Here is a 19726-nt window from a genome sequence, read left to right as displayed (position 1 = left end):
TGATTTTTTTTCTTTCATCTGTTGTGGTGTTATGAAGCCCACAGCAGCTCTGTTTTTACCCCCAACAATGAAGGTTTATTGAGATTTACAGAAGGAGACAGACAAGGCATTTGGAGCTATACTTCCAGTGCAGTAAACAATATCAAGTGTATGTTATTACAGAACTGTACAGGGTTCTCCAAATAACTTTGTATAATACATGGTGGATTTGGACAGAGAACTCGCATTAAACGAACACACATGTACAGTTAAAACTGAAGATTTGTCACAGCAACAAGATTTCAGATTACAAAATGTGAGCTAAAAAGAGAAAAAGTGTCACCTGTATTTACACTGTAATCTCCATTCCTTGTGGTACGAGCAGTTGATCCTCACTTCTGGAACGTTTCTATCCTAATATTGATTTAGTCAGAGCAGACACAGTGAGCACATTGTCTGCCTTATGAACAGCAACAAGGCAAGAAAAACAGTTTCCACCCAACACATTAGGAATTGGATGAACTGAAGTAATGTCAGTCACAGGTTTGTTGGTGGTTATGATTCTTGTCTTTCATACAATATAGACATCTTCAGAAACACTGGAAGCATATGGCAGTATGCACTGTAATGTACAGTGGATTCATGGAAACAGACAGAAGAGTATTGCAACAATAATGACAGACTCGTATATAAAAAACATTTCCTCACTGTGAGTTTAGCTACAGTAGCAGTACAGTGTAGTTCACAACAGGTGCATAAAAACGAACAATATTATATTCAATGAAAGTGCTTTACAGTTTTGAGTCTGGGAAAATGCTCACTGCTCCAAAAGAAGAAGCTGACATGGAGGGCAGCTGAACAGCACCTTTCCCATAATGCTGTTCAGGGATCCTAGCGGAAGGCCGGACGAGGCCCCGGCTGGAACGGGAAGTGCAGGAGATTAGAAGTGAGCTGGGACTGTTTGCAGTGCGTCGTCTGTGCTGCGCTGCACATTCACATTCTGAAACAGTGATGAAAGGTCTCAGTTATAATCCCGCAGCTCTAATGTTTAGCAATTTCACTGAAAAATTCCTTTGCATTCATGTCTCAACAGTAAGATGACTTGCATATGTTGAGTTTAATGGGAGGAGAATTTTTGTGTTCATGTGGTATTTACAGCGCGCATGATTGGATCTTCTAGGTGCTGTTGAAATGTTCGTTAAAATAAGTTTGTGTCCTTAGAAACATCTATTAAAAAGTGCACAGCTGTTTCTACAGCACTTAGAAACAGCTGTTTCACTGAGACAAATCATTGAATGTCCTACTCGAACCTCCACTGACACAAGTGATCTATAGCGAATTGTACTTTCAGTCACATTGTAGTTATTGAATGCAGAGCAGCTTTGACAAAATGTCTCAATACTGACGTGATCACAGAAAAGAGTAACAGGAAGAAGAGGATGGGTGTTTTTCTCTCTTTAGATTTTTCTATTGACAATAAGTAAACCTTAAAGGGGAAAAAAAGGGGAACAAAATTTATATTTTAGGAAATAATTTAAGCACATGTGTGATCCAGTAGCCAGATAATAAGTCAAGTGGAGGTCCAGTGATTGATTATTTAGAGAATTTTTTTTTTTTTTTTTTTTTTGGGTGGGCGCAGCAGATTAACTCATCACATTTAAACAGTAAACACGTGTTAACATCGAGACACAGTTTATTTTAAAAGAAAAATATTACTAGAATTAAAATTTGTTCTTCGATACATGTGCAGCAGAAATTTATGTTGAGGTTAAATGTATTCATCGCGTGTCTCACTTGTACACGTAAGTATAAAAAAAAACCCAGCAAGTTTATATCATACACAGTACATGTAAATAGCTGTTAATACAAAACACATTTCAGGTAACATTCAGTATTACATTATATGTTACATCCTACATGGTATTAAAAAAAAGATTTAAAAACAATATTAAGGAATGTTCTCTCATTCATTCACTATCATATTTACTGCATATTTACACCACACACACACACACATCTGTACTTCTGTATTTATGAGGAACTTCATTAATCTTCATTGGCAACACATGCACAGCATTTAGGAAAAAAAAACTGGCTCCAAAGAGAGAAAACAACCAAATACAGAAGCGTGAAACACAACCAATGCAGAAATCCTCCAAGTCGTACAAAACCCAGCAGAAAATAACAGATGCTTGCAGGGGACACGAGAATGTGAAAAACATACTCGGACTCACCTGCGAACTGAGATGTTTGTCAGCCTTTTCTGAACACTAACTTAGCAAACACCAGAAAGTTTAAACTAACGAACATCCACAGTTTCCATCCGGTTGTTTTTTTTTGTATGACTTGCAGCATTTTTTTCGCATTTTGTCCTCTTTTCTGTATTTGCAGCGCATTTCTGCACGTGTTGTCAATTCGATGATATTTTCCTTGTTCTATGGATGAGTTTTCTTAAGTTTCAGTGCACTGAGCTTTGTGGGCCACCACAGTTAAATACATGAGAGGAAAAAATACAACAGCAGGCCTCTGCTCCCACTGAGAGAGACAAAAATGTAAAGTGTTCAAAATGATTGCTGACGGGATGGAGGTAGGATGATGTGTCATTGCTATGTGGCGGTCAATGTTGTCCTGGCTGCGGTCAGGAATCTTTGATGGAAACTGAACATGGCTTCCTCTGTTGTATGTGAAACATTTACACTCTCTGTGCAATAAGAAGAGAGGACCGGATCAGCACTGACTATTAGGCCCGCATCACGAGGGAGAGGAGACGCACTCTAAATATGATGGACGACTCTCCAGAAAGTCTCAAACAGATTCTACAGTTCAAGTGTCACGGCCAGACTTCCTCCCGACTGAGTCCCTGGTCACGGATGAGTTAGATGGATAATGCAGTGAGGTGAATCACGCCTGATGTGGATTCAAGTTGTCTACGTCTTCTGCTGAGAGACATTTCTGTGTGTTGCCTGGGATACCTACCTCTGGTCTGTCTCGGTGTGTGTTGACAGAGTCCACGCCTAAATATACAGACTCCACTTTACATCCTGAGAGAGAGCAAACAAAAGATGGATCATTGATAGTCAGACAAAGAAGAGTAAAATACGGTAACACTGGAACGCAAATAAGGACTAATTGAAACCAAAATACAAGACGATATCCTCAGATATCCTTATAAGATAAAATCAAACAGCACTTTGAGGTAACTTCATGTGAAAGAATGACAATAGTTAAAATTATATGCCAATATAAGCCTTGAAAATGGCAGAACTCACCATAAGCCATGGGGGTCAACTTCAACACGGTGTGCAAAGCGCACTTAAGATAAGGCAACTCATCTGTGGAGGCAGAGACGTGAAGTTACAGAACATCTCGTCAGCTTCACGGTCAAAGTGCAAAGCAAATTCTCAGTTAAAGCTGCACAATCAGCACAATACTTTTCAATATGTTACATTTTGTCCCAATCGTCCATACCTGCAGTCTTGTCCAGGAAATATGCAAGAAAACAGCGCATGACGGCCTGGTGACAAATGACTAGAACGTTCTCCTGTCTCTCCAGCTCCATCATCACAGGTTCCAGTCGCTGCACCAGGTCTTCATAAGACTGATGGAGAACCGCAGACCCATTAAAAACATACACTTTCCAGGACACAAAAGAATCCTCAAAGTAATAAAAGAGACATCTGGAAGAGTCACACCCTCACCTCTCCTTTAGGATAGCGGTAGCGGTACTTATCTTGGTCTCTCAGTGCAAACTCCAGAGGGTAATGCTCTTGGATCTCCTCATACATCATTTCCTCACAGACACCCTGTGTAAAGAGGCGAGAAGAGGAGCTCAGCCTGAGTACACAAATGCTCAGAAAGGTGTTCATTTCGACTGATACAGGAATCAACATACGGCATCTATTTCGTTGAGGGACTTCCACTGTTCGTATGGCACTCCCAGGCACTCTGCTGTCTGGATCGTTCTCTTCATTTGGCTGGTCCACACTTTTAGATCTTTGATGTCCTGGTCCTGGATGAATTTCTTCAGATGTTTGGCGAACTAGAGAAACCATTGAAGAAATGTACTTCAAAATCCAATGAGAACAACGATTTTCTCTTATACAACCGTACATTCTTTTAGACCACAGTTAAACTCACACATGCTCTCATCAAACGAACACACACCTCTTTTCCTCTGGCAGACAAGCCAGAGTCTCCTCCAATCCGTCCCTTAATGTTGAGGTCACTCTCGCCATGGCGACACAGGTAGATGGAGCGTGGCGTAATGTGGATGTTCATCAGGTAATAGACGATTCGGCTTTGGATGTGGTCGAGGACGCGGTTCACCAGGTAACGACGGCCCACATCCATGATCTTTATGTAGGACAGATCCCTAGACAAGAGTCTCAAGTCAACCATCTGCCATGTTGAGGAGGCAATTTGATCTGAATGGAGTCATTTTGTGTATCCTCACCTGTCCAGGACCTCGTCCAGGGGCTGGTATGAGGACTCGTAACACTTGATCCTCTTCATGAAGTCCTCAATAGCGTCTTTTGCGTCGCAGTGGATGTAGTCTGGGTTGCCCAACTTAACTTGCTATAAAGAAGGAAACACAGGAAGAGGATGTGAGCAGGGGAAAGAGGAAGGTAACTGCCTGACACTGCTTTAGACCTTTTTCACCCTTAGTTTCAGTGTTTCAATCAGAGCTCAAAAGTCTTCTTTGTCCTGATTCTGACAAAACCTTCATATTACAACATATAAAGGTGAACTGGTCTTGGATTCAGACTAAAACTCCAGGATAACTCTCAAATTTCCAAGTTTTGGAAACTTACCAATGTCACACACATAATTAAGAAGGTGAATTAGATTCAATGAAAAAAAAGACAAAGCTTACCACTATATTTTGTGCAATGACATCTGGGTCCTCACACACAGACTCCACAAAAAACACCTGGAATGACAAGACAGTACAGTAAAGCTGGAGGTCATTAAGTTATGTATAACTGAACTGATATAAACTGGATAGCCTTGGTTAACATACCTTGAATCCATTCTGCTCAGCGAACTTGACGATGGTCCCTCTTCTGTCTCTTGTTGTATTTGTGGCATCAAACACCTGAAACAGCAGGAAAACACAGTCCTCATGCAGCCCTGATGTACAGTACATGTATTGATATTTGATCATTTGCCGTGGAGAACTTAGGGACAACATCAAGGACTCACCGCCACCTGTCCTCCTTCAACGCTCAGGTATTGCCGAACATCATTAAGTGCCGCCATCGCACACTGACTGTGGAAGGTCAGCAGACACAGAGTCAGAGTATTTTTATTTTGGCAGACATGATATAAAAATAATTTGTAACATCATATGCATGCAATACGAGACAATGTTATAAATTATAATAAGATGTAGACATCTTGCACCCAACAAGCTCAAGGCAAAAAGAAGATGGTAAAAAGAGCTTTCACTTATCGAAAACATCATTGAGACAGTAACTGATTAAAATCTGTGTGTGTGTTTGTGTGTGTGCAGCTTAGTCAAAAAGTTAAACCAGAAAGTAACTCAGATCTCTCAGAAACTCTCAAAATCTGGTGGACAATCAGACAATTTTGCCAATAACATTAACATTGACTTTTATTTTCATTTCCAAATAAGTAGTTTGGATGAGGAATCAGCGCCTAAAAAAATCTTTTTCTTTATTGGTCTACAGATTTACTTACAGAGAAAATAAGATTTATCATACGATATAAAGATCAATCTCATGCCATAGCAGCACAGCTTTACACACATTTCAGTCAGCATATGGTCCAATGTATTTATTATAAGGTATGTCACCAACACTGTAAGATACAGTGCTGTACTATTAAATAAATACTGTATACAAAGAGCCAAAAGTCTGCAGGTGTTCACTCCAGTTGATCACCTCGGCAGGTGAGTTCACAAATGAGCTCTTTCCTTCTACCCGAACAAGTTTGTAATCAGTGGGTGGAGTCGTCGGTTGGATTGAAAACCCACAGACTGTCTTCTCATCAGTGCACGTCAGTCGGCCATCAATGCATGATACAATCCGACAGACAGTGAAGTCAGCGTAGACTTACCGTCTGATTTTTAAACCCTCTTCGTTATCTGGGCGGAAGAACTCAAAGGACTTGTAGATCTTCAGACACTCCCTCCGGTACTGGCCAACATTAAACTCTGTTACAGATCAAATGTTTTAGAGATTTATTTTTAAAGATGGGACTGCAGCTGGTTTCTACTGTAAAGCAATATGTAAATATGTGTGTGTGTGTGCATGCGTTGGGGTTGCAGCTGGTACCTTTGGTTGGCACACCTATCCAGTTTAAGTAGCGTGTGAGCTTCTTTGAAATGTAAGTCTTCCCTCGGGCTGGAAGACCTACAGTCACAATCAGGGTTGGGCAGTTTGTCATACATACTGTGAGAGAGAGAGAGAAAAACACAAACATTTCAAATGGATTTAACTCAATTGACGAATATTGAATTTGCTGAGCATAGCAGACTTAATTACAGGTTCGTAATTACAGCAGACAGTTAAAACAGCTCACTCTGTGTGACAGTGACCCACATTACGACAGAAATGACAACCGACACTGTGAGCTGACTGACAAACACAAGCCACATGCATCTTGTCGGCATTTTGGATCGGATGTCCGATTGGTGCTTAGGAGGAATCAGAAAAGGATTACAATTGAACAAATTATGGAGTATCAGGACGAGATGAGCATGAAGACAGCAGACGGCAAAGCCTAAGTTTTGTCACGCTGGTTAATAAAAGACATGTTGTGGAACAGCAAAAGTCAGTTTTAAAACTATGTCTAATACACTAGTTGAAAAATATTGGTTCAAAGTGCCAAACTTCTACAGACAAACTGAAACACTGAAATTCACAACCATAAGCATTTCTCCACATGTCACTGCAGGACAGCTTCCTCCTCATGTCACGGACAACACGGGACAAGGGATTATGGACTGATGTCTAAAGAGACTCCCAGTGAATACCGTACACTGGGCACAAAATAATAAAATAAATAATAAATAAAATAAAACAAATAATAATTAAAAAATACGCGTTTAGAGCGCCAGGTGGAGCATGTTTTATAAGAAAAACAGCAAAACTTGACTCAGCAAAAAAAGAACCTGCAGAGAGAAAGAAAACCAGACTGAGACCAACTGGCCCACATATATATATATATATATATATATGTATTAAAAAAACAGCTGTCCACTCGCACATCCAAACTAAAGAGGTGACAGACTCAGACATGTTGGCTGGGAGTGGTGGTCCTCGGTAAATTGATGCATTTGGGTCATGCATATGTCATTAGGCCAAATTCTTTTCGGACAGTTATTCCCTTCAGATTTTCCTCCACGCTTGTGGCTAAGTGGACAATTTCACCAGACAAGCTGAGCATGATGCAACATCGCCACGCACCAAAAAGGCGACGATATTCAGCACTTCATGAGTGCGCAACATCTAGCTAAAACAACCGCGCATATCACGACATTTCTGCAAGTTTTAAGACAGACTGGGCTCAAGAAAACTCGCCACAATATGAAGGGGGAAAAAAATCAATCAGCGATACCAAAAAAAAAAAAAGAGAGAACATTAACAGATGCCCCACATCACATCCCAGTCCCATCCTTTGCGGCACTTGCCGGCCAGCCAGTTGCATCTTACCCCGTCTCTGAGCTATGTGCCCGTTTCTGTACGGCATCCAGATCTTTCTGAGCGGGTTCTGAGTGAGCTCAGAAGTAGTCTCCAGCATGAACTCTTCGTTGTCTAACATTTTCGATGTTCGACCATTGATCTAAGCCTCCAAGCGAGAAACTGAGACGATGGGCTTTATCCCTGGCAGTCTGATTCCGCAGGCTGCAGTAGGGAGGATGTCATATATCAGCTGAGAAACAGCAGTTTCCCGTTACCGTAACGACTGGAGACTTAGCGCAACAGAGGGCGATGGAGCAAAACAAGGAGCCAGGTACAGGATGTAACTTCGCTCAGCCAGCATTTTCAGTCGTGTTGCTTCATGTGTTATTTATCACAGATTTATTTCCCGGCTGGAATTTAACAGTACGTAAATGCACCAATACTTTAAACCTGGGAAAGCAACTGTGTCAATAATGACATATTCACTCGAGATAAATAAAGAAACAGAATGTCTGACAAGATAAATCTACCTTGAGGTCTACTTACTGTTTTTTCCAGCGTTTTGAAATGTAATGTGAAATGTCATCAACACTTCACGCAAATCTAAGAGAAATACAAGTAGGTTCATTTCACAAATAAACATTGCTATCTTCTGTTAACAGCTATCATTATACACAGAAAGATATGTGTTCTGTGAAGAGTGTTTGTTTTTATATATTTTGTGGTGTAAATGCAAACAATACAATCTGTTTAATCCCTTTCACAAATGTTCTGACAAATATTCCCAGACTACGAGCAGTACATCTAAACACTTCCTAGAAAAACACTTTCTTCAGACGTTACCGTAATGACGCGGGGAGTGAGCAACGAGAAGCGGGAGGAAAGCTGATGTGAAAAGAAAAACAAGCGTTCAGCTGTTCACATGCAGCACACATGGGCAGTGAATGCAGCTGAGAGCCGAGCCAATCACACAAGAGAAGAGAGGTCCAGCAGCCAATAGGAGGGACGGGTTGGAGACGGTGAGGGCGTGCTGACTGCAAGGGGCTCAGATAGTCACGACGAATGGTCGTAACCTGAAGTTTTACACGAGTCAGTCACGGGCCCAACAGACCTCAGACACACATTCTTTAGGTGGCAAAAGTCATCAACAACTTCGACTACAGATACGCACACAAAGTACAGGATATCTTGTTTGCGACGATGTAAACATTTTGTCTACCAAGGATTTCGACCAGGCGTTTTAACTCGGTGTTATCATCATCATCATCATTAGAAATTAAGCCACACCAGTTATATGTACATATATATATATATATGTACAAAAAGCCCAAAGAAAAAAACCAAAGCTTCTTTTTGTTTCCTGTCTCTCTTCGATTTACTGCAAACTGAATACCTTGGTTTTTTATTTAAAGATGTCACTTCTGAGAAATTACAATGACATCTTCTAGAAAAAAACAACAGTCGATTACTTGAGAAAATAATCATCAAATTTATCCATTATTGCCAGTTCCCACAGACAAGAATGACATCTTCAATTAGGCCACATACACATACATATGTTGTGTGTATGTGTGTGTGTATATATATATATATATATATACACACACACACACACAAAGAAAAGCTGCTGCAGATCTTTGTATAGATATGGCTGAATCTATTCAGTATTTCTGCTTGAAAAACTGACCCAAGTCATTTCGTGCTGATCAACAAATGGGATGATTGAATAATAATCTCAGCACCTCAGTTATCTGTGGTACAGTTAAGTCTTCTATGGAGTCTCATGTTCAGGTGAAGCATAAGAGACTTCATACGATCAAAACAGCAGCTGGAGACTTGTGAGAAATACTTGACTGCCAGAACAGCAGCCCTGCACAACACTCAACTGGTTTAAGTTTCACTTTCAAGTAATGACTGAATCATGCCAAATGTGCAAAATCCTGACAAGTAAAGAATCTGAAGTCTGCTCTGTTTGACAGTCAAACAAGACTTCATGTGGTCCAATAGTTGTGACACCAGGTGGCACTGTGTACTCACTTTAAAAGGCCACATATCTGAAATTCACTGAAATAAACAATGAAGAAGAAGAAGAAGAAGAATCAGCTTTGTTGGCTGTATGTATATTTTTACACACACACTGAATTTTTCCTCTGGATTTAACCCATCGTTGGTTGAACACACAAGCAACAACCAGCAAATGCAGCGAATCACACAGGAGCAGTGGACTCCCACTGTTAAGTGCTTTGCTCAAGGGCACATCAGCCGGCTAATGGGAGAGCAATTTTCTCATTAATCACTCCATCACACCCAAATTTTTCCTGCCCGTCTGGTGGGGGAATCGAACAGGCGACCCTCCAATCACAAGCCGCTTCTTCAACCTCTAGGCCAGGCATCTCAAACTGGTCCACAGGAGGGCCGGTGTGGCTGCAGGTTTTCTTTCCAACCAAGTAGCAGCACACCAGACTTGACTCATTTAATCAACTGATCTCCGTCTTCAGACAGTTGATTGGTCAAACGGTGTGCTCTTGGTTGGTTGGCACAAAAACCTGCAGCCACACCGGCCCTCCTGTGGACCAGTTTGAGATGCCTGCTCTAGGCTCTGTTGAGGTTATGATGGCAACTGTGTTACAAGTTTGGTGTCTGTTCTGACAGTGAACACACCCAGAGGTCAAAGGGCTCCACTGGTAGAGACAGTCAGGATGTCACCAGGACTAATCCCATCAAGAAGACACTACAAGTCAGAGTTTTCAGTGCTAATCCCACACACATTTTCTTAGCTTTCAGCACACACTCTTAAGTATAGTGCAGGTGGAGGGGCTTTCATGTTGGTAAAAGTTATTCTTCAACCAGTAGTTTAGCGGGTCTTGGGCAGACAGTGCTTCAAATATGGATGTCACTGCAAAGAAGCTACAAATTCTAACCATCATCAAGCCAGCAGCACAGAAGATCTATTCAATGAGCACAGTGTCGAGATGTACAACCAAGATTGGCGTCAGCAGCTCAGTATCTGAGCAAATGTGAAATAGTTATTACTGAGTTATGGTTTTTGAGAATGGATAGAAAGACACTTCCTGCAGCTCTTCCGGGTGGACCCCAAGGCGTCCCAGGCCAAGCCGAGCTGTCCTGGCTTCTCCTCAGGGCCTCCTCCCGGCGGGGCATGCCCTGAACACCTTCCCAGGAAGGCGTCCAGGGGGCATCTGAAACAGATGCCAATGTCACCTCAACTGGCTCCTCTCGATGTGGAGGAGCAGCGGCTCTACTCCGAACTGCTCCCGGGTGACAGAGCTCCTCACCCTATCCCTAAGGGAGCGCCCCGCCACCCTGCAAAGGAAGCTCATTTCAGCCGCTTGTATCCGAGATCTTGTTCTTTCGGTCATGACCCTAAGTTCACGACCATAGGTGAGGGTAGGAACGTAGAATGACTGGTAAATTGAGACCTTCATCTTACGGCTCAGCTCCCTCTTTACCACGACGGACCGATACAACGACCGCATTACTGCTGTCGCTGCACTGATCCGCCTGTCAATCTCATGCTCCCATCTTCCCTCACTCGTGAACAAGACCCTGAGATACTTAAACTCCTCCACTTGAGGCAGGAACTCTCCTCCAACATGGAGAGGGCAGACCACCTTTTTCCGGTTGAGAACCCTGGCCTCGGATTAGAAGGTGCTGATTCTCATCCCAGCCGCTTCAAACTCGGCTGCAAACCTCCCCAGCGCATGCTGAAGAAGCCAACAGGACAACATCATCCGCAAAAAGCAGAGATGAAATCCTGTGGATCCCAAACCAGACACCCTCCGGTCCCTGGCTGCGCCTTGAAATCCTGTCCATAAAAATAATGAACAGGACTGGTGACAAAGGGCAGCCCTAAAATGTTATAATATCACAGAGAAACTGCCCTTTGACCTTTAGGATGTAAAATGTCATCACTTCATCATTTTATCCAGTGTGACAATTGTGTGAAATTTTGTCAAAATCAGCATATGAGTTCTTGAGTCATGTTTTTCGTCTTCTCTCCCATCCCCATTTAGCACTTGTAAACACTACACATTAACAATACAACACTAGATAGTCAAATATTATTGTTTGCGCCTTACTTTATCTCTCTTTCTTTTTGTTACATGTGGCCTCAAAGCACTCGCTATCTACAGACTTTGTGAGGGTGACACTGAGGCAGAGACAGGTCTTAAAATTAGTTTTCTCCTGATCTGTCTTCCTGCAAATTTTAGTGTCATGAAGTTCAAGAGATGTGTGGAGTGAAAAAAATAGATCCATGTATTTATTTTGGTGACTACGAAGAGAAAATAAAAAATCAGTCACAAGACTGCTGTGAGTCTCATGAAGGACTGTGACAGTGGTGAAACCGCAGGTATCACAGATACAGGAAGACAGTGTGAGCTGTCTTGTCTCTGATAGGGCATGACTGGGTTGAGGTCATGACTTTGTGTAGGCTAGTCATGTTCCTCTGTGCCAAAAAGAAAAATGGTTTCTTTATGAACATCATTTTGGCAGGGGAAGAAGAAGACCTTTCGCTGTTCTGTACACAAAGATAGAAACAAACTATGGTCTAATTTATCACTGGATAATGTACCATTCAGACCAGACTCAGAAATCCATTTTAGCATTTCTGCTTGATATATGACTGAAAAGGATTATCATATGGGCTATCTATGGGCTCCTATTGTGTTACATGGAACAGTTTCATCTGAGCCTGAACAAGCAAGATTAACATCTCCACTGTGCAGAAACGCTGCTGCATTTGCAAAGGCAATAACACTAACAATTCTGAACTTGAACGCTCACAGATGCAAAACATCTGCCAGATGAGGGCGCTGAGTAGGCGTTACAAGTACTGTAACAGCCGTTTCACATACACATGCATGCTACAGCTCTGCCTGGAGCGTATAATGAGATTCTCAGAGACCGGGTGAACTTTCCCCCAGATAGAGAGCAGGCACAGGGAGGGAGGGGGCTGCAGGGATGGAGGGAGGGACTGACTCAGTGAGCAAGGAGGAGAGGGAGTGATATATTGTGATTATTCAGAGGAGGTAAACGACTGAGATAGAAACAGAAAGAAATCAGGATTATTGAGCATAAAAGAAAGGCATAAACAGAGGCAGCGTCTGAGAAATGGCAACAAATAACCCATGAGGTATACAGCCACCGCCACAGTGCATAGTAGGATGCGACGTCGGTGTGATTTAGATCTGCTGCAACCACTGAAGCGTATTTCTCATATATCTCTCTGTCTGCAGTCCTGAACATATATGGGCTATGTGGGCACTCTTGGGACAAAGCTACCTTGACGCTTTCACAACCAGCGCCTTCTTATAACGTAATTTTTCTATCCCCTTTAACAGCAGGACAGCATAACATACACGACAACTGTTAATGAATGGCTAAAATGCAAACTATCCAACAGTTCTTTAAATAAATAACCCAAATACTTCACTCTGAATCATGGTTTGCCTGTTTTTATGCTAAGCCCCACCTGTCTGTGTGTTGGCAAACACTCAGCCAGCAGAGCACAACGTCCTACTCACCAGCACAGCCTCAGCTCTGTTCATCCCTCGTACATCTGCTACAACAGCTCGGGCTGCAGGCTTTAAAACCACCGTGACCATATTCGCACAAGGAACAGCAGTGAATCCCTCCGTCAGGATATAAAGTCTATCAGAGATTTGGGCCGAGTTTGTCCTCTGTGCATGGCGTGTGTCAACACAACAGTACAGTAACATAATTTTAAACGGGCCTCCATGCCACAAGAACAACAGAGTTATGTAATAGCCTGCTCTTATAAAAAGTGACTCACTGGATTATAGGGGCCATAGCAGTGGTTATGATTCCATTTGTATGCACATAGTATTATGTTACCAAGGAAATTCGACGGCAGGACAAATGAGTTATGGTTGGTTTGACAGCATGTCAAAGTAAACACACAGAATGTCAGACTGAAATGTTTCGAGCAATATCCACATACCTGTTCAGTATGTGCTGCAGTAAACGTGTCACTCACAAATGATTAAATCACATTTTGTGGCAAGACAAGTAGAGGAACCACCCTACCAACCAAATAAAAACCCACATACTGCAAGACATCCATTACAAGTGTGTAATTTCCTCTGAAAACAGAGCTGTTCCAAAAACCAGGTGTTTGCTGGACACAGTTAAATAAGTCTTGAGGTCAGGGTATGCAAAGATCTGTTCCTAAGTTTAATTCTCCTTCGGGCACACAATATTTTCATTTTCTGTGTGTAACGTAGCCTGAGCAGTCTCAACCTTAATCTCTAACCTAATACAAATCAGATAGAGGGTACAATACCATAATTAAATGGCCTGATGTTTGGAAACCTAAGCCCGACAGTCAGTGTTTACCTCTGGTTGTCACTCTAATAACTATCAGCCCACCAGCTAGCTCACTGGCTAGCTAACAAGCAGCTGCAGCCAGGAAGATGCTAGCTTAGCAAAGCATCACCGGCATTTGCAAAAGTGACAAACTATTTCTTCAGTACGTGAAACCTGAAATGCCAAGTCTCCCTCGCATTTCACGGCCGTTTGCGACAGCCTGTCCCGCCTCTGTCCTCGGTACAGAGCCCTGTCAGCCCTGGAGCATGCCTACGTGACACAGACTTGTTTACTTCATCCGCTTGCAAAGCACGGCTGCTTCGTAGCGCTCGCTGCACACGATGTCGACTGACAAAGAGTGTCGGAAAAAATATAAGACGGAGAAACGTCAGAGCCCAGCGGGAGTTTGAACCCTACCTGGCCTGTCCTGCGTGTTTCTCGGGCGGCAGGAGCCCCTCATGATCCCGGTTTAAAGCCTCTTCTTCTCCCCAGCGTTGTGGGCAGTGCGAGTTCCCTCAGCAGCATGGGCGGCAATGAATGAAGCGAGTGAGAGCGGAGAGAGGCGCGCGCTCATTAGCCACGCGCACGCACGCACGCACCCACGCACCCACATCCGCTTAATAAGTTTAGATGTGTACCCTTATTTTTACCTCTACACCTGTCTGGATATGTTTAACTATGTCTAGATATGTTTTAGCAGTTGCATGCACCTGACCGTGCATGCAACTGCCCCTCGACCCCAGACCAGACATGGCCTCCGAAAGCCTCAGGTTTTTCAAGACCAGTTGATTTTTGTTGAGTACAGTATTAACTAAGGTGGGTCCTGCATCAGCACATTATTCTGAGACCCTCTCTTGTGGTTGTGACAAAATTCAACTGCAGTGCACTTCAGTGTCAATAGGGGCAGTAAGTTTTGCCCCACACCACACTGTGTGAGAATGAGAGGCAAAAAGCAGCAGTTCAGTTTTTTAATGAATGCATCATAAACAGCGCGGATAAAAACAATTAGGGCAGACATCACTGCACATCTGTGTCAGACCCCATTTGACTCCCATCTGCACCCAGCTGCCTTTTCCTGAGTACTTGTCTCAGTGCTGTCAGGATCAGGTCACCTCTTTCTTCAGATGTTGAGCAGCACATCTAACATCACAAGGAAAAGCTGAGATGATTCACTCCATACATTTTGCATATTCAAGAGGATGTTTACAGAACAGCACCATATGTCCTAACTCTCTTACATGTTTGAAACTTGCACTCTTTCTGATCCTCTCTGGGACAACTGGAGCAGGAGTCGATGGAGGAGGAGGAATCCAAGGGGGAATCGGACTCTGGTATAGTGTTCCTGAATGCTGTGGTGTTTGCTGGGAGGTGGTGTTGCCCTTGATGGGGGGAACTGGCGGCAAAGGCCCTTTCCTCAGAGCAAGAGAGATCGATGCCCCTGTAGCTCGAGGCAGTGTTTGAGACACTGTGCCTGTCAAACATGCCAGAATGTTGTTTTAAAAGATATGGTATTCATTTCAAGCAGAAGATAAGTTAAAAAAAAACACACATCATCAAAAGAAACACCGCTTAGATCTGTTCTTTAACTCACTGAAATCTTTTAATCCTATGGATTGGTTGATGATGCAGTCGACAGCTTCGGCAATGTCTTTGTCTTTCGGGTTTTCCCCAGTAAGTCTTGTTTGCAGCCAACTCAGATCCTGAAAGCATGTAGAAGCATATGCAGGAACTTTCTAAAAACAACGCATAGACTCATATAAAAATAATCCCTCAAAATCATCACTTATGACCCATTACAAGTGTGTGGCAGTGTCTGTGAGAGATCCTGTCTCCTGCATGTATTTCCTGATTATCTCATTATTTTGCAGTGTTTGGGACATTTCTGATCATTAGCAAAGATAGTTGCCTGTTGAATTTAATTCCCCAGATTGTTACTGGAGTAAGAGTCAGCAGCTGACAGTCATACTCCAGAGTCTTAATGGTAACAAACAGCTACAGACAACCGCTGATGTTACGTCCTTAAACTTTAAACTGAGCACATACAGCATGTTATCTCATGTTACTGATGCCTGTTTGACTGCCTATTAGCATTAGAATGCCTGTTAGCATTTCACCATATAACTGTATGACTTACTGAACTGGTGGCTGGTATAATCTTTTCGGACGTTGTGTCCATGGGGAAATGTTGCTCCTCGTCCAAATGCTCAAACTCCTTACTTCTACCGAGAACAGAAGCAACAAGTAAACCTTCATTTTAATCCTCTGCTCACTTCTCACCTTTTACGATGTCTACAAAGTCAAAAACATTTTTATCACCCTGAACCATATGGGTCACTTATTGAGCCGTCCTCTGTGCCATTTGTCATTTCAATCTTCCTGATCATTTTTTCTGCAAAATAGAAGACATACCATGTAAAGAAACGAGAGGTCAATGAGACCTGACAGAGTGACAGTGTTTTCATGTGAGTCATGTTGATTGATACACAAGACCAACCCTGGTCTCTTTGAACAGCCTCCACCGCAAGATGAAATTCCTCAGCCTCGGTCTCATTTGCAAAGTTGATGCCAACCTGGTGGCCCTGCACAAGCAAAGTAATTCCACCTTAAAAAAATTGAAAACTAATACCCTGATAAGGATTTTGGATGAACTGATACTTTAAAAAGTGTCACCTACATCTGCGGGGAAAGTGTGGAAGAACATGCGAGTTGCTGTGTACTTGAATGGGATATACAGCTCCTGCTTCCACAATAATGTTGCACGCTTTGTTTAAGGGAAAAATAAGGGAAGGAAAAAGAGGAAAGGGAGAGAGAAAAGGAGTTATGAGCAGCTTTTAGAGTAGTTATGTGAGGAAAAATACAGGCACACCCATCAAGATAAGTCTCCATTGTTACCAAAGGAACTTGATAATTAAAGGAAACAGGCTGTCCTGTGTGTGTGTGTAACCATACTTATGCACACAAAATGTCACGTTATTGAGGGAAGTGGTGTGAGATTAGATGTGAGCAGGTGGAGTTTCTCGAATCAGTTCAGCCGTTCCTCTTACCTTGACACAATAGAGACACAGGAAGTAGGAATGAAGAGACTCATCCTCAATGAGGCACACTGCACCACACCCCAAAACACTCCAGCCTGGACTCTCACCCTGGGTCTCTTTGGCGACGAGCACCTGTGCTACTGTAGTTTTGATCAGCTGAAATACATCAGAGCCAAACAAAGCACAACAGTGGAATGAACTTATTGGGACCTGTGTATATCAGCTAAGAAGACTGCTCGTTCTAATAATGTTCTAATAAAATCCCCACTACTTGGTTTTTTGGTTTTATTATGAAAACAATAAAAATGCTGATCCTGAAACTAAATTGGAGTAAAAGCAATGTGTCGAGCTGTTTTAAAAGGAGAACTTTCAGGGTCCCAAAAACGTTTAAGATGCAGCCGGTGTTTGTGCATTTTCCTTGTAGTTATTTCCCTTTTGTTCTCAGTGTTCTTCTTTTGTGGCTCGGAGAAACCTCTAAGACACTCTGGTTTAGTTTCAGAGCAGAGAGGCTGCTCCTCAGAGAGACTGTGACCTCTTTTTAGAGGCTGATGGTGCTGTAAAAGTCTACATTTAAATCATTTTATATCTTGTGTGAGCTTCAGGAGTTCAAACTACTTTATTAGCTTCTGCACTGACCTAATCTTGATTTATCACCACTCTTTCAGGTCCCACATCAGCATGGGGTTTTAATTGTTCACTGTTATGTTGATGACACTCTGTTATACCAACCGCAATCTCTTCTTTCACTTAGGGGTATTTTTTCATGTAGTTTTAATTTTTAGTGATATTGTTTTGTGATTTCACATATCAGTGCAAATTAGTGCAACTTATTTGTGTAATCTCCAGCCTTTAGAAAAAGACAGCAGCTACATCTGTGTTTCTAAACAAAGCATGGCCTCAAGTACTAAGGCTGGATACGCCTACATTTCTTTTTAATTTTAAAAAGTCTTCCTGTTAATTCTCTCTCTTTCTCTTTCTCTTTCTCTCTCTCTCAATCCTCTCTTTTACATTTGCCCCTTGATTTTCACTTTACTGTACACTTTTTTTTATGTTGCAGCACCTGCTCTGCATTGTGGCGTTGCTGGCTGATTCAAAAAGCAGATACTAAATGTAAACAAAACACCTTGCACAGAAAACCCTTTCATCCAAAAGGCCTCCTATGACCCACTGAACTGATAGCATGAAAACAACAGCGGGAAAAACAGAAATTAAAGTATCATTGTTAGTGTACAGAGGATTATGATTCAGAGAAACTGGCAGCAGTATATAGGCATGATTTTAGACTCATAACATCCCTGTGTTCACCTTAACAGATGGAAGTATTTTACAACACACTGGTATTTGTTCATGTTCTGTTAATATTTAAAATGCTCATTTGTCTTGTACATCTATTCAGTTTGGCTGTTGTGCTGATTCAAACACAGAAAAACCTGAGATTGAAAAATTGTATTTTATGGATAATAATTTAATAAGTGATTTAACTGAACTGACCTTATACTGAGGTTCAAGCAGAGTGAAGAGGACACCTTTCTCTCTGATAGTCAGGAGGTCGCTCATCACAAGACATCCAGGAGTCAGACTTGACGCCATCGCATCACGTCCTTGATTTCACCGTCTACTCACCAGTGCTGTCACCACCTCGTCCTTTCATTCCTTCTCATCCACTGAACCCACTCAGCCTGAATACATAAGTCCTCACATTAACCGTTACTGGTTTGAATGGCAATATTTCCAGTGCAACTGGTAACCATGCAAATTTATTTGCCTTGGTGTACACTGTGTGTGCTCTGTGGCCTTCCTTCACCAACTGAACTGTGTATACAGTCAGCAGCAAGAGACAGCAAGAAGACATTTGCAATCAAAATTTGTTAAAGGTACAATGTGTTTCTCTGGAATTTCTTAACTGGAGATGAACTGAGGATAAACGAGTTGTTTCTGAGTGTTTTGTTCCAGTTAGAAGTTTTTTTTGTGATCATTTTTTTATTGAGGAATGTACAATAGATATATATTCATCTCATATACACATTTTTATCCCCCACACAGCAAAGTAAACACAGACAAAGTTTCTACAGTTAGAAACTGTTAATAATCTACAGTCAGTGGTGGAAAATAGCTGAGTACATTTACTGAATACTATGCTTAAGTTCAGTTTTGAAGGACTTATTCTTCCCTTTAATGTTTTCATTTTATGCTTCTACTCTTCTAGAGGAAAATATCGATTCTTTGCATTACTTTTCAGATTCATGTTTGACATACAAATATATGATGAGTTTATAAAATACAGTAGGTACCACCACTGGATGCCCCCTGCTACTATAATCATGTATACATTAAAAATTGACAGTGAGTGTTTATCGCACTCCTTGAACCTTTTATGTTTTCCTTAGTTTACCCAACATTTTACCAAAAAGTGGACATTTATCTTGCAGGTTATGGGCAATAATGACTTGGCAGGGGCTCTCAGAGGAAGAAATTTCAAGTGTGCGGAAATGTCTGGAAAAGGTTGATAAATCACTGTGTGCAGGAGCGCGTTAACACTTCGACCTATTACAGTTTAAATGTCCTTTGATTGTACGTGTTACAATACCCACATAATTAACCATCATAAAAGTTCCCCGGAGGACTTATTCGCTGGATGTAATCCTTCCACATACAGTCTTTCTTTGTTTACTGCAAGAAGAACCGATTTCTCACACTGCCACAAGGACAGCAACAATAAGT

At 42.0% G+C, this 19726-nt stretch overlaps 2 protein-coding genes across 7 annotated transcripts; both read right to left on the bottom strand.

Moving 5' to 3' along the window:
* Nucleotides 1-50: 50 nt before the first annotated feature.
* On the bottom strand, nt 51-14543 carry pfkfb4b (6-phosphofructo-2-kinase/fructose-2,6-biphosphatase 4b). 6 transcript variants are annotated; one of them, XM_046383873.1, is made up of 14 exons: nt 14388-14543; nt 6276-6392; nt 6058-6154; nt 5182-5248; nt 5000-5074; nt 4853-4909; nt 4433-4554; nt 4144-4351; nt 3872-4018; nt 3678-3782; nt 3448-3577; nt 3249-3311; nt 2956-3020; nt 51-979 (listed from the first exon to the last, which is right to left on the bottom strand). In XM_046383873.1, exons 1-14 carry the CDS (start codon nt 14428-14430, stop codon nt 920-922), a joined length of 1356 nt encoding a protein of 451 aa, XP_046239829.1. In that variant the 5' UTR covers nt 14431-14543; the 3' UTR covers nt 51-919. The 6 variants fall into 6 exon arrangements, with proteins under 6 accessions (XP_046239829.1, XP_046239825.1, XP_046239826.1 ...); XM_046383869.1 differs by lacking the exon at nt 14388-14543 and adding an exon at nt 7656-8125; XM_046383870.1 differs by lacking the exons at nt 51-979; nt 14388-14543 and adding exons at nt 1573-2839; nt 7656-8131.
* A 381-nt stretch (nt 14544-14924) lies between these two features.
* Nucleotides 14925-19710, bottom strand: si:dkey-197j19.6 (neural Wiskott-Aldrich syndrome protein). Its single transcript, XM_046383867.1, has 9 exons — nt 18497-19710; nt 17015-17161; nt 16645-16731; nt 16465-16549; nt 16287-16359; nt 16105-16189; nt 15562-15670; nt 15209-15441; nt 14925-15110 (listed from the first exon to the last, which is right to left on the bottom strand). Exons 1-9 carry the CDS (start codon nt 18593-18595, stop codon nt 14988-14990), a joined length of 1041 nt encoding a protein of 346 aa, XP_046239823.1. The 5' UTR covers nt 18596-19710; the 3' UTR covers nt 14925-14987.
* Nucleotides 19711-19726: the final 16 nt, after the last annotated feature.

This window comes from Scatophagus argus, chromosome 3 (assembly GCF_020382885.2).
Source record: "Scatophagus argus isolate fScaArg1 chromosome 3, fScaArg1.pri, whole genome shotgun sequence".
Lineage (NCBI taxonomy): Eukaryota > Metazoa > Chordata > Actinopteri > Scatophagidae > Scatophagus > Scatophagus argus.
This window is presented reverse-complemented; position numbering and strand designations above follow the sequence as displayed.